The following is a 14,014-nucleotide window of genomic DNA, read 5'->3' as shown; positions in this document are numbered from 1 at the left end:
TGCAGAAGAAAGATTCGTATTTTAATAATAATACAAGTAGTAAAAATTCAATTTAAAGTTGGAATAAATAATTATTTATTTCTTTGCAACATAAACATTAAACATTTTTTAATTATTTTAATTAACTTAAGACTAGATACGTCTCAGAATTTTTAAAAATTACAGTCAATTATAAATATGTCTTTTTCGTATTCAACAATTTATAACAAAAAATAAAATTAACATATACATAAAATAAAAAATTATTTTAAATTAAAATATAAAGAAACATGTATTACAGCATGTACTACAATTTACAAAGAATAGCTAGTATGTTTAAAATATTAATCATACATATATATATATATATATATATATATACATATATATATATATATATACAAGGTGAAAGTTACTCATAATAATTACTTTATATACAATTTTAAAGTTATATGTATTACGCAATTATGTGATTATTTAATTTCCTGAGATAAAATTAATTAACATCAACGTGATCATATCAGAACAGATACTTTTCTTAATTACATTTTGTTTTATTTAATCGTATGATTCATATATTTGTTTAAGGTTCATTATTAATCAAATTTTATGATACAGCCCTTTTTGAAGCAAATAGTACTATTTGACATAAAAAAATTTGAAATTTTAGGCCTCAAAATTCGACACTCTATAAAATGGGCGAAAAAACAGGTCTTTTTGCAATCACTCTTTTTATATACAAATATTTAAATAAATAAAATAATTATAATTTAATATACATTTAAAAAATAATTAATAAATAAACAATTGATGTTATTTGACTTTTGCTGCGCATCAATTTATTTCTTATTTTCGGTATTTTTGAAAAATTTAAAGAATTTATTTAAGCATTAAATTTTTAAAAAAACAGTAAAGATTTTTTTATTATTTTGCTGCTAAATTGGTCGAGTTATCGTCAGGAAAAGTTTTAATGATTTTTTTTGTTTTCTTTGTATATAATACGTAAAAGTTATATATGTATAGTTCCATATAATATAGTAGGCAGACAGTTTCTCGCAAAGTTATCGACGACTCGTCGCCCTCGGTAGTCTCATTTTCTCTCCCGTGCAAGTATATCTTGTGCATTCTACCTGAAAAAAAGTAAAAGCCAGATATACAATGATATATTACTAACTTTATGTAGTGAGATAATTAAAATTCAGGACGTGCAATCGGGTCAATATTAATATTATAATAGTGCTAAAATTAGATCGCTCTTTCGAGATTTTGCTGAGAAATAAATTAAAATAATTTTATTTTATTATGTTTTGCACTTGACACATTTTATTGCAATTAATACAAAAGTAAAGGTACGCATAAATTTAATATGACATTTTTTAATTATTGAAAATTTAAAACTTCTATGAAAAATTATGAACACTAAATATGATTATCTAATTATTTGAAAGTATATTCTTACGTGAAATAATGAGTGGAAAGATGTTTGCATTTGTGTTTTTTGTGCTTCTCCTCGTTATTTCGTCATCGAAATCGCAGCAAATTTCCATCAACGAGGATGATAATTTGATGATACGATACGACATAAATACAAATTCTAACGATGAAATAATAACACTGCGACATGATTTGCATAAAAAATTTATAAATAATACACAAAATGACAAAGAATTTCATACGAACGGCAATCGCGAGGATAATGATTTGATTCAACATAAACGTTCCGAGCATTCAATGCAGAATAAAGATGATAAGCAAAAATCGATGAAATCTAACACAAATTCGACAAATATCAATCATAAAAGGAATTTCACGGCTCAGGAAGTTTATGAAAATGTAATTAAAAAGAATGATTCCAAATCGCTTAAAGTCTTCAAAAATTCCAGCAAAGATGCTAATGAAACTATCATCGTCCCAAACGAAATGTGTCATAATGATACTTGCATTCGCCTCTGCTGTTGTCTTGGCGATCGTCTGGTTGATGGCAACTGCATTCCTGAAGAAATTGAATACATTTTTCCAAACGTATACACGAACGATTCGACGCAGAGCAAAAAGAAAGTAAACGAATTGTTTCAGCTGTCCATTTATGATTCGTGCAAAAAAAAGGATTACAATCTGCTTCTCGAAGATTTTCAGTATGAGTACGATTATAAAATTTTTACCAACGGTTCTATATATTTAATTGATTCTGAAATAATGATTCTGAATAACAGTTTTATATATTTAACTGATTCTAAAATGTTTGTTGAATCGACATCATATTGTTTCGCCGTCGTCGAAGGGAGTAAATTCCAAGTGATCTTCTGTTCCGAAACCACTGACAAGATCAAGGAGGTAACTGATAAAAAGCCCTTGATTTTTGACACACAAATTATAAAAGTGAGTGCTTATGTAGTATCTATATTACTTTTGGGGTCAGTATTTTTGGTGTATTCCATATTGCCAGAACTCCAAAATAGACACGGCTTCATGTTGTGCAATCACAGCGGTGCCTCGTTTTTTGCATACGGAATTGACATTGTGTATTTTTTTAACAAATCGGATAATGTACAGTATCCCGTCTGCGTTACAATAGGTAGAGTATATATCTAAATCATAAAACTATACAATCAGTATAGCGTTTATATATTTGTCAGATATTTAATGTATATTAAATATTAGGTATTAAATGTGCATCTTAAATGTGCACATTAAATGTTAATTAATAATTTTAAATGTTATTTGATATATTATTTGTTAAAATGTTAAAAATGCAAAACAGTGAATAATATTTAAATGCATTTTAATAATATATAATTAATATAAATTATTTGTCTCAAATAGATATATGTCTTTATGTTTGTGAATTTTGCAAAGTTACATATTGAATCAAACATGTTTAATTTGATATTAGCTGTATTTATTACGTTACTATTACTATAAAATTTAGTGTAGGAAGTTAAAGTAAATTTATTTTAATAAAGAAACAGATGTGATAACTTTGAGATCCTGCGATTTTAACGTGTAACGATAAATAATATATTATTATTTATTAATATTAATATGTATTATATATATTTTATTATATAATATATATTATTATTAATTAATAATATAGAAATAGATAAGTAGCAGGAAATAGATCTAAAGAGCAACGCGAAGTAATTAGGTCGCAAACACAAAGTTCCTTTATTTAATAAAAAATGATTTTTTTATTAAATAAAGTTGTATTTGCGACCAAATTATACTTCGCGTTGCTCTTTTGGCCTATTTCCTGCTTCTTATTCATTTCTCAACTATAAGAGCAAATTACATATTACATTTATATTTATATTAATAATATTATATATTATTATTTATTATTAATTATTACAGCCTTTAATTTTATTCATTTTTACAGCTTTTTTAAAATACTTTGGTTATATGGCGGGTTTCTTTTGGCTAAATATAATAAGCTTTGATATGTGGTGCACATTCAGGTAAATTGGAAAATATTCTATATTATTACTATTTATTTTTAACACTTGCCTTTTATTTATTTTTGTAAAATTCTTTTTTTTTTATTTTACATATAACGGTTTAAAGATAAAGATAGAGAATATATAATATGCAAAATACTGTATTAATCGAATTTTTTTATATATTGTGTTGGTACATGCAAAAACAACTATATTTGATTTAAGACATTATATGTAAGTTAAAGTATAAAGATAATAGGTTCAAATTATAATTTTAAATAAATAGTTTTCTTCAAAATTTTTATTAATTAATTACAGATTTTTACACGGTTAATTTTTTTAAGTAAAAATAGCGTGTTAGATATAATAAGCATATTATATATTTAATTTAAATATGTATAAAATATTATAACAAAATCTAATAATTCGATATAATGCAATAATATTTTGATATGACATTTTTCTCTTTTAATTTATAAAATAAAGCAATACACGATAACTGTTTACAAAATAAAAAATAGATTAATATTATAAAGCTCCCGACAATAAATACAGTTGATGAAGTAAATGAGCTGTTGAGCCAAGCGCTGTTGTTCGAGCGTTTTTTTAACATTGAAATTTATTCAATAAAATTCGTAAAACGTTTCGACTCTGATTAGGTCCTCTTCAGTTACATATATTAAATTCAAAAATTGATCTTACTCCTCAAAAAACGTGTACATTTCATTACATAATTTGATTTGAAGTCAATTTCAATCGAGACACGACAGACACAGGATGGGTGGAAGCGTTATTAACGAACAGCATTTTAAATTATATATTGTATATGTATGTCAATAATATAATATAGACGCAATTTTAAGTGAGACATTAAATTATGTAATGAAATATACACGTTTTTCAAGGAGTAAGATCAATTTTTGAATTTAATATATGTAACTGAAGAGAACCCAATCAGAGTCGAAACGTTTTACGAATTTTATTGAATAAATTTTAATATTAAAGAAAACGGTCTAACAACAGCGCTTGGCTCAACAGCTCATTTACTTCGTCAAAAAATAAATTTTTTATCAAAAATTCGTCTCTCAAAAGTAAATAAAAATTTAAAGTACCATTAATTGTCGTGTCTGCATAATAGTTATGTAAATATACACTTCTTAAAATAATTAAGACATAAAAAAACAATTGTCGAAAAATAGGCAAACTTTAAATAGCTGTAACTTTGTTTTGAATAATGAAAATTTAAATTTTCCAAAAGAGTTTTAAAGCTTGAAATCTCTACTTTCAATGGTTTACAGCTTTTTCATTTTCTTCAATTTTGATATTTTTTATATACAAAAAACGAAAAACATGACGAAATGGAAAATTTTTTCTTACAAGGTAAACGTGTCGCATGCACAAAAAAATTTTTTTAATTTCTTGACATTTCCATATAACACTCTAAAGTTTTTCTTGCAAAATTGTTTTTAAATTGTAAACGTCGATCTTTCCTTATCAAGTTATTGCAAATGCAAGAGAAAATGTCATTTTCACCTTAATCGTTCAGAACACCGTTAAAAATCATCGTACAGCAATTTTAAGAATGGATTCTTCAAGCTGAACATTTGTTCTATAGTATGATATAGTGATTTGATCAAAGACACATTATTTTAACGTTTTTACATTCTGATTTCTTTTATCTATTGTTTGTTAAATATGATGTATAAATTGCAGAGGATTCTGTTCGTTACAAAGAAACGTCAGACAACGAGAAAAAAGAAAGTTGATATATTATACGATCTTTGCGTGGGGATGTCCTTTCATGTTTGCTATTTTATGTGTCAGCATGGATATTCTTTCTGCGTATGTACCATCGATTTTGCGACCGGAATTTCATTTAGGAGATTATTGCTGGTTCAATGGTAAGTTAAGATAACTTTATTAATACTACAGCATTTTACTATTGTGAGAAACAGTATAAAAACTCATGATATTTTATACTTACAGAGATTGGTCCGTATTTGTTGTATTATTATGTGTTCAAAAGTATGTGCATCATCAGTAGCATTTGTTTCTCTATTTATACGGCATTAAAAATTAAGCGTTTCGAAAAGGATACGAGTCCTTGTCTGAAAGATTCGGAGAACAATTGCTTTAACGATAATAAAAATTGGTATGTATTCAGATATCGTTGCATTGAAATATGATAATCTATTTTATTAATAAAATATAAGCTCCTTATATTAACATTTATGCAAACAGCATCGCATAAATGATTGCTTCGCATTTTTTTTATAAAAGAGAGGATTAGGCCGGTATTAATAATTAATAGTTTCATCGCGTATTTAATTTTCCGACCTTAATTGGTTGTATGGAATTTTAGATCAGATTCAACATCAGATTTAAAACAATATTAAATATAAATTTAGATTATGAATACCATAGATTGTCATTTGCAGACGACATGTTTTTTATTTGCCGATTTACTTTTTTTTTATTTGGTAATATTTTCAGAAATATATCATTTTATGTGTTTCTTCGAAAATCTATGCAATTCTAAACTAAATGACAATTAATAACGAAAATCAAATTAATGACTGCACCTGTATTTCACAAAAATACAAATTTTAAACTTTTTTAAAATATTCATATAAATTTTATACACAAAATAAATTTTATACATTATATATTCACAAGAACTATGAAAATTATATATTTGTTTGCAGGTTTAATCTATATCTGAAGCTATTTATCGTACTGTTTATCTTAATAGGCATAAAATGGCTTATGTTAACAGCGGAAGTATTATCTGAAAATGTATCAATTTTCAACTCGTATGTTTTTGATTTGCTAGACATTATGCAGAATCTATGCATCTTTATCATATTTGTGTGGAGAAAAAATATCAAGCGCATGTTATTCAAGCGATTCGGCTGCGGTTTGTTGTCAAAAGCTCGATCCGAATCGAATGCAACATTGTCGAGCATTATTTCCATGTAAAAAGATATATGTATAGTCATACAGGAGAAGATGAGTTCTTCTGGTCGAGCATGAAGTCACACTGATATGACCGACCTTTACGTTTAATTTGAAAATTAAAATCATGTTTATTTATGCTGATCTTTATGTTTAAGATTAATAATTATAATTCATATATATTTTCGGATTTCGTAGCAAAAGCATATTATTTTGTGTCGCTTTTTTTTCAAATTCAAATAAGATTATGCTACATTCCTTGATATAAATATTTATAATATTGTTAATTGTAGACTGATAATTTTTTTATATTTGGAATATTAGTAGAAATTCAGAAAGCTGTTACAAAATTTGCATGAAATTATTATAAGTTGTTATTATACAAATGTCAAATAAATATATGTTTATTTATTAATATTATGAATTAAAATAAAAATTTATATATTATTATATTTTTTATAATTTAATTAAATATTTTATCATAAGGTTATTGTAACATTAATATTTAAATAATTAATAAAGTTTTAGATTTCTTATGATCACAATAATTCGGTTTAGATAACTATTTTCTCCATTATGATTTACATTTTCGTAATTAATTATTAGTTTCAATTATTGATTTTGAAGAAATCAATAAAATTTTTTGTGAAAGATTTTCTTTCCTCATCAAAAGTTGGGAATAAAAAATTAAATAACATCAGCGCCACCGGATCTACTGCTGCTTTTAATTCTTAATCAAATAAATAAATAATTATGACATAACTCTCAAAGTTATGCACGTGGAATCTAAACCGGTTTTGGAATAGGTAATTTGTTTTTAATTTATATGTGCAGGCATTATAACTAATATGATAATGTATAAGAGTCGAATAATAAACTGATAAAAGATATAATCTATATAATTTTATCTTTTAATAATCTTTTGTAGTCTAAAGATAACAAATGAGATTGATAAATTTGTGAAATAAATACTTTTTCGTACAAATGCATTATTGATTAGTTATTAAAAACACATTTTTATATACAAATATTTAAACGAATAAGATAATTACAATTTAATATACATTTAGAAAATCATTAATAACTACAAGATTTTTATTATTTGACTTTTGCTGCATCAATTAATTTATTATTTGCAATATTCTTAGAAATATAAAGACTCTTTATTTAAGCATTAAATATCTAAAAAACAGTCAAGAGTATTTTTTTTTGCTGCTGGATTGGTGGAGCTATCGTCAGTAGAAGTTTCAATAATTTTTCTTATTTTTCTTGTATATAGTATGTAAAAGCTATATGTGTATAGTCCTATATAGTCTAGTAGACGGACAGTTTTTCACAAAGCTATCGACGACTCGTCGTCCTCGGTGGTCTCTGCTTCTCTTCCGCGCAGGCACATGTATCTTGTGCATTCTTCTCATTTCTTCATCAGAAAAAAGCGGGATACTGTGATAAAATACTGACTTTTTTAGTGAGATAATTGAAATTCAAGACATGCAATCATCAATAATAGTAATATAGTGCTAAAATCAAATCGACATTTCGAGATTTTGCTGAAAAACAAAATAGAATAATTTAATTTTATTATATTTTGTACTTGACACATTTTATTGCAATTAATACAAAAGCAAAAGTATATGCAGAAATATAATCTGACGTTTTTTAATTATTATAGATTTAAAACTTATATGAAAAATTATAAACACTAAATTTGATTATCTATATAATTATTCTAAAATATATTATTGTTATGTCAAATAATGAGTGGCAAAATGTTTGCATTTGTGTGTTCCGTGCTTCTCCTCGTCATTTCGTTATCGAAATCGCAGCAAAATTCCACTAACAGAGATGATAATTTGACGTTACGATACGAGATAAATACGGATTTTACAACAAATTATAATGACGAAACAATAACACTGCGACATGTTTTGCATAAAAATTTGATAAATAATACACAAAATGACATATTGCAGTATGAATTACATATGAATAATAAACGCGAGGGTAATGATTTCATTCAACATAAACGTTACAAGCATTCAATGCAGAATAAAGATGATGAGCAAAAATCGATGAAATCTAACACAAATTCGACATATGTCAATCATAAAAGGAATTTCACGACTCAGGAAGTTTATGAAAATGTAATTGAAAAGAATGATTCTATGTCACTTGAAGTCTTCAAAAATTCCAGCAAAGATGCTAATGAAACTGTCATCGTCCCAAACGAAATGTGTCATAATGATACTTGCATTCGGCTCTGCTGTTCTCTTGGCGAGCGTCTGGTTCATGGTAAATGCATTCCTGAAGAAATTGAATACATTTTTCCAAACGTATACACGAACGATTCGACGCAGAGCGAAAAAAGAGTGAACGTATTGTTTGAGCTAGCCATTTATGATTCGTGCCAGGAAGGTCACGTTCTGCATTTCAAAGATATCCACGATTATAAGATTTTTACCAACGGTTCTATATATTTACCTTATTATAAAATGAATGTTGAATCGAAATCATATTGTCTCGCCGTCGTCGATGAGAATAAGTTCGAAGTAACCATCTGTTCCAAAACTTATAACAGAATCAAGAGGATTTCTGAGATTAATGACATACACATTACATATCTGAGTTGCCATATAGTATCTACATTACTTTTGGGGTCAGTATTTCTGGTGTATTCCATATTGCCAGAACTCCGAAATGTACACGGCTTTATGTTGCACAATTACAGCGGTGCTTTGACTTTTGCATACAGCATTTACATTGTGACTTTTATCAGAACGGCTGACATACTGTATTCTGTTTGCGTTACAATAGGTAGAATATATATCTAAATCACTTATTTTTTGCTCCTTATATATTTCAACTAAAAGTGCAAATTACATATTACATTTATATTTATATAAATTTATATTAATAATATATTATTATTTATTAATACAGTCTGTATTTTTATTTATTTTTGCAGCTTTCTTAAACTACCTTTGTTGTATGGCGAGTTTCTTTTGGTTAAGTATAATGAGCTTTGATATGTGGTGCACATTCAGGTAAGTTGGAAAATATTCTATATTATTATTACTTATTTTTAACACTTGCCTTTTATTTATCTTTATAAAATTTTTGTTTTTTGATTTTACATATATCAGTTTAAAGATGAAAATAGAAAATATGCAAAATTCTGTATTAATCGAATTCTTTTATGCATTGTGTTGGTACGTGCAAAAACAATTATATATTTGAAAATAATATTTAATAATAGAACAATTATATTTAGAACGTTATAAGTTAGAGTATAAAGATAATAGGTTCAAATTATAATTTGAAATAAATAGTTTTCTTGGATATTTTCATTAATTGATTACAGACTTTTAAATGATTAATTTTTTAAAAGTAAAAATAGCGTATTAGATATAATAAGCATATTATATATTTAATTTAAATATAAATAAAACGTTAAATATATATAAAAAAATATATATAACAAAATCTAATAATTCGATATAATGCAATAATATTTTGATATTTAACTTTTTTTTCTTTTAATTTATATTAATTTATGAAATAAAACAATACACGATATGTTTTCACAAAATAAAAGTAGATTTTTTAATTAAAAATTTGTCTTTTAAAAGTAAATAAAAATTTTAATACAATTGTTGTGTCTGCATAATAGCTATGTAAATAAACACTTTTAAAATAATTAAGGCATAAAAAAAGATAATAAAAGACAATTGTCCAAGAATAGGCAAACTTTAAATAGATTGGTTGGATAGATAGACCAAACTTTGTTTCGAATAATGAGAATTTAAACTTTAAAAAAGAGTTTTAAAACGTGAAATCTCTAATTTCAGTGGTTTACATCTTTTTTTATTTGCTTAAATTCTGATATTTTTTATATACAAGAAACGAAAAACATAACAAAATGAAAAATTTCTTCCCACTTTGTAGACGTGTCGCATGCACAAAAAAATTTGAAAAATTTCTTGACATTTCCATGTTACACTCTGAAGTTTTACGTGCAAAATTGTTTTTTAAAACGTAAATCCTGATTTTTCTTTATCAAAAGTTATCACAAATTAAAGAGAAAATGTCATTTTTACTATAATCGTTCATAACACCGTTAAAAATCATCTTACCACAATTTAAAAATGGATTCTTCAAGCTGAATCTTTGCTTTATAGTATGATAAAGTGACTTGATCAAAGACACATTATTTTGACGTTTTTACATTCTGATTTCTTTTATGTGTTGTTTATTAAATATGTTGTGTAAATTGCAGAGGATTCTGTTCGTTACAAAGAAACGTCAGACAACAAAAAAAAAGAAAGTTGATATATTATACGATCTTTGCGTGGGGATGTCCTTTTATGTTTGCTATTTTATCTGTCAGCATGGATATTCTTTCTAAGTACCAGCATGTACCATCAATTTTGCGACCGGAATTTTATGAAGGAGAATGTTTTTTTTTTTAGTAAGTGAAGATAATGCTATAGTATTTTAGTATGGTGAGAAAGAGCATGAAAACTCAGATGTTTTATACTTACAGAGACTGGTCCGTATTTGTTGTATTATCATGGGCTCAAAAGTATGTGCATGTTCTTTTGCATTTGTTTCTCTATATCTACGGCATTAAAAATTGCGCGTTACAAAAAGGATCTATTAAGATAATTAAAATTCTCAATACTTGTAATCATACGAATCTTGGTCTAAAAATTTCGGAGAGCAAGTGCTATAACGATAATAAAAAATGGTATGTACTGAGATATCGATTGCATTGAGACATGATAATCTATTTTATTAATGAGATTTATGTTACTTTTATTAACATTTATGCAAACAGCGTTGCATGATTGATTGATTCGCATTTTTTTATAAAAGAAACAAATAGTAGTCCGAGCTTATATTCAATCTTAAGTTCGAGCTTGATTGAGGAAATGGATTTTTAAATCAAGATCAGAAATTTAAAACGATATTAAATATATTAATTCAGATTATAAATACCATAGATTATTATTTGTAGACGACGTCTTTTTTATTCGCTGGTTTACTTTTTTAATTTTGTAATATTTTCAAAAATATATCACTTTACGTGTTTCTTCAAGAATCTATTCAATTCTAAACAAAATGACATTTAATAACTAAAATCAAATTAATGAATGTATTTGTATTTTACACAAATAAAAATTTTAAACTCTCTTAAAAATGTTTTACTTAGCTTATATATTAAATCAATTTCATGCATTATTTATTCACAAGAACTATGAATATTATATATTTGTTTGCAGGTTTAATCTATATCTGAAGATATTTATTGTGCTGTTTATCGTAATAGGCATAAGATGTCTTATGATAACAGCGGATGAATTATCTGGAAATGTATCAATTTACAACTCGCATCTTATTGAGTTGCTGGACATTATACAGAATCTATGCACCTTTATCATATTTGTGTGGAGAAAAAAGATCAAGCGCATGTTATTCAAACGATTCGGCTGCGGTTTGTTGCCAAAAGCTCGATCCGAATCGTATGTAACATCGTCGAGCATTATTACCACGACAGAGGAAATAGTCATGCAGGAGAAAATGAGTTCCTCTGGACGAGCAAGGAGTCACACTGATAGCACCAAACTTTAATTTTTATTCCAAAATTAAAATCATGTTTTTTTCATGTTGATTTTTATGTTTAAGATTAATAATTATAATTCACACATATTTTCAGATTTCGTAGCAAAAGCATTTGTCTATTATTTTGTCTCGTTTCTTTTTCAAATTTAAATGAGATTATGTTACATTCCTTGACATAAATATTTTTAAAATTGTTAATTGTGGGCTGATATATATTATTTTCAATTTTCAATATTTGTAAAATTTTAAAAAAGCTGCCATAAAATTTGCATAAAATTACTTGTTGTTATTATACATACAGGGTGTTCCAGAATCGATAGTAGAAGAAAATAGGTATATTCTACAAGTCAAAATAAGGTAAAATTGTCCTATAAACATATGTCCGGAAACGCACCCCCTCTGAGCAACACCATCCAAAAGTTTCCCCAAAAAACTCGAATTTTCCGTATATTGTCTAAACTTGGACTTAGAATTTTATGAAAGATGGCACATACACATTTCTTTATGCGTTTTATACATTTTTATTGTCAAAAATTTTCTAACAAAATTTCGAAGGAGGTTTTAGAGGCTGGGGTTACTTTTCAATTGACAAAACTTATGTGGTGATGCAATAAATTTGAAATACATTACAGTTTATGACAAAAAATACAAAAATAAGTATTTTTTGACTCTTTGACTTTTTTCATACGACAAACCATTTTTGAGATAATCGACTTAACAATAAAGACACCTGTATCTGTACCCTACGCCTCAACTTACGGGCAAGTTTTGCGCGCAAAGCACTATCCGCTCAATCCACAAATGGGAGATTACAAAAAATAAAAACAAACATAAAACAAAAATAGCACTACAGTAATTTTCTTTGCATATAGTATGTCAAAGTTCTGTATAGTGTATAGTCCCATATAGTATAGTAGACGGACAGTTTTTCGCAAAGCTATCGATGTCTCGTCGTCCTCGTCTCATCTCCTAGTTTCATCTTCTAGTCTCATCTCCCGTGCAGGCACATGTATCTTGTGCACCCTTCTATCAGAAAAATGTGAAAGCTGGATACTGTGATATATTAATACTGACTTTATTTATTAAAATAATTAAAATTCTCAATACTCGTAATCATTAATAATAATAATAATAATAGTGCTAAAATCAGATAGATTTGTCGAGATTTTGTTGAGAAACAAAATGAGATAATTTAATTTTATTATATTTTGTACTTGACACATTTTATTGCAATTAATACAAAAGCAAAGGTATATGTAGAAATATAATATGACATTTTTTAATTCTTGCAAATTTAAAACTTTTATGAGAAATTATAAACACTAATTTGATTATATTTAATTATTCTAAAGTATACTCTTACGTGAAATAATGAGTGGAAAAATGTTTTCATTTGTGTGTTCCGTTCTTCTCCTCGTCATTTCGTCATCGAAATTGCAGTATATTTCCACCAATAAAGATGATAGTTTGACGATACAATACGAAATAAATGCGAATATAAATAATAAACGCGAGGATAATTATTTGATTTAACATAAACGTTACAAGCATTCTATGCAGAATAAAGATGATGAGCAAAAATCGATAAAATCTAACATGAATTCGACAAATGTCAATCATAAAAAGAATTTCATGCCGCAGGAAGTTTATGAAAATGTAATTGAAAATAATGATTCCATGTCACTTGAAGACTTTAAAAATTCAAGCAAAGATGCTAATGAAACTAAAAGGTATAATTTAACCGAATTGTAAAGTTCACTGATGTTTTGAGAAACTGGCTTTACGAGTTTATTCTATTTTGCTGCTGGATTGGTCAATTTATGTTAGTAGAAAATTCCCCAAATGTTTTTCTGCTATTTTTGTATACTTAAATTTGTTTAATATTTATATAAAATAAGTTTATATAAAATTTGTATAATTATATATAATATATGCAATTTTATAAAGTAGTAGATGGACTGTGTGTATGTGAGTTCCCCTATAAAACTATTTTCGACTCGTCTTTTTCGGTAGTTTAATTT

At 26.3% G+C, this 14,014-nt stretch overlaps 2 protein-coding genes across 2 annotated transcripts; both read left to right on the top strand.

Annotated features, from left to right (window-relative positions):
- Positions 1 to 1,040: 1,040 nt before the first annotated feature.
- LOC146722388 (G protein-coupled receptor Mth2-like) lies at positions 1,041 to 6,616 on the top strand. The gene is made up of 5 exons (XM_085484835.1): positions 1,041 to 2,554; positions 3,359 to 3,437; positions 5,130 to 5,317; positions 5,403 to 5,568; positions 6,122 to 6,616. Exons 1-5 carry the CDS (start codon positions 1,447 to 1,449, stop codon positions 6,393 to 6,395), a joined length of 1,815 nt encoding a protein of 604 aa, XP_085340961.1. The 5' UTR covers positions 1,041 to 1,446; the 3' UTR covers positions 6,396 to 6,616.
- Positions 6,617 to 7,669: 1,053 nt separating this feature from the next.
- LOC114945658 (G protein-coupled receptor Mth2-like) lies at positions 7,670 to 13,031 on the top strand. Its single transcript, XM_029321931.2, has 4 exons — positions 7,670 to 9,185; positions 9,337 to 9,415; positions 10,648 to 11,118; positions 11,654 to 13,031. Exons 1-3 carry the CDS (start codon positions 8,129 to 8,131, stop codon positions 10,838 to 10,840), a joined length of 1,329 nt encoding a protein of 442 aa, XP_029177764.2. The 5' UTR covers positions 7,670 to 8,128; the 3' UTR covers positions 10,841 to 11,118; positions 11,654 to 13,031.
- The last annotated feature ends 983 nt before the right edge of the window (positions 13,032 to 14,014 follow it).

This window comes from Nylanderia fulva, unplaced genomic scaffold (genome assembly GCF_048542155.1).
Source record: "Nylanderia fulva isolate GAGA-0341 unplaced genomic scaffold, ASM4854215v1 Scaffold32, whole genome shotgun sequence".
Lineage (NCBI taxonomy): Eukaryota > Metazoa > Arthropoda > Insecta > Hymenoptera > Formicidae > Nylanderia > Nylanderia fulva.
Note: the sequence above shows the minus strand (reverse complement) of the source record. Positions and strands in the feature narration are given on the sequence as shown.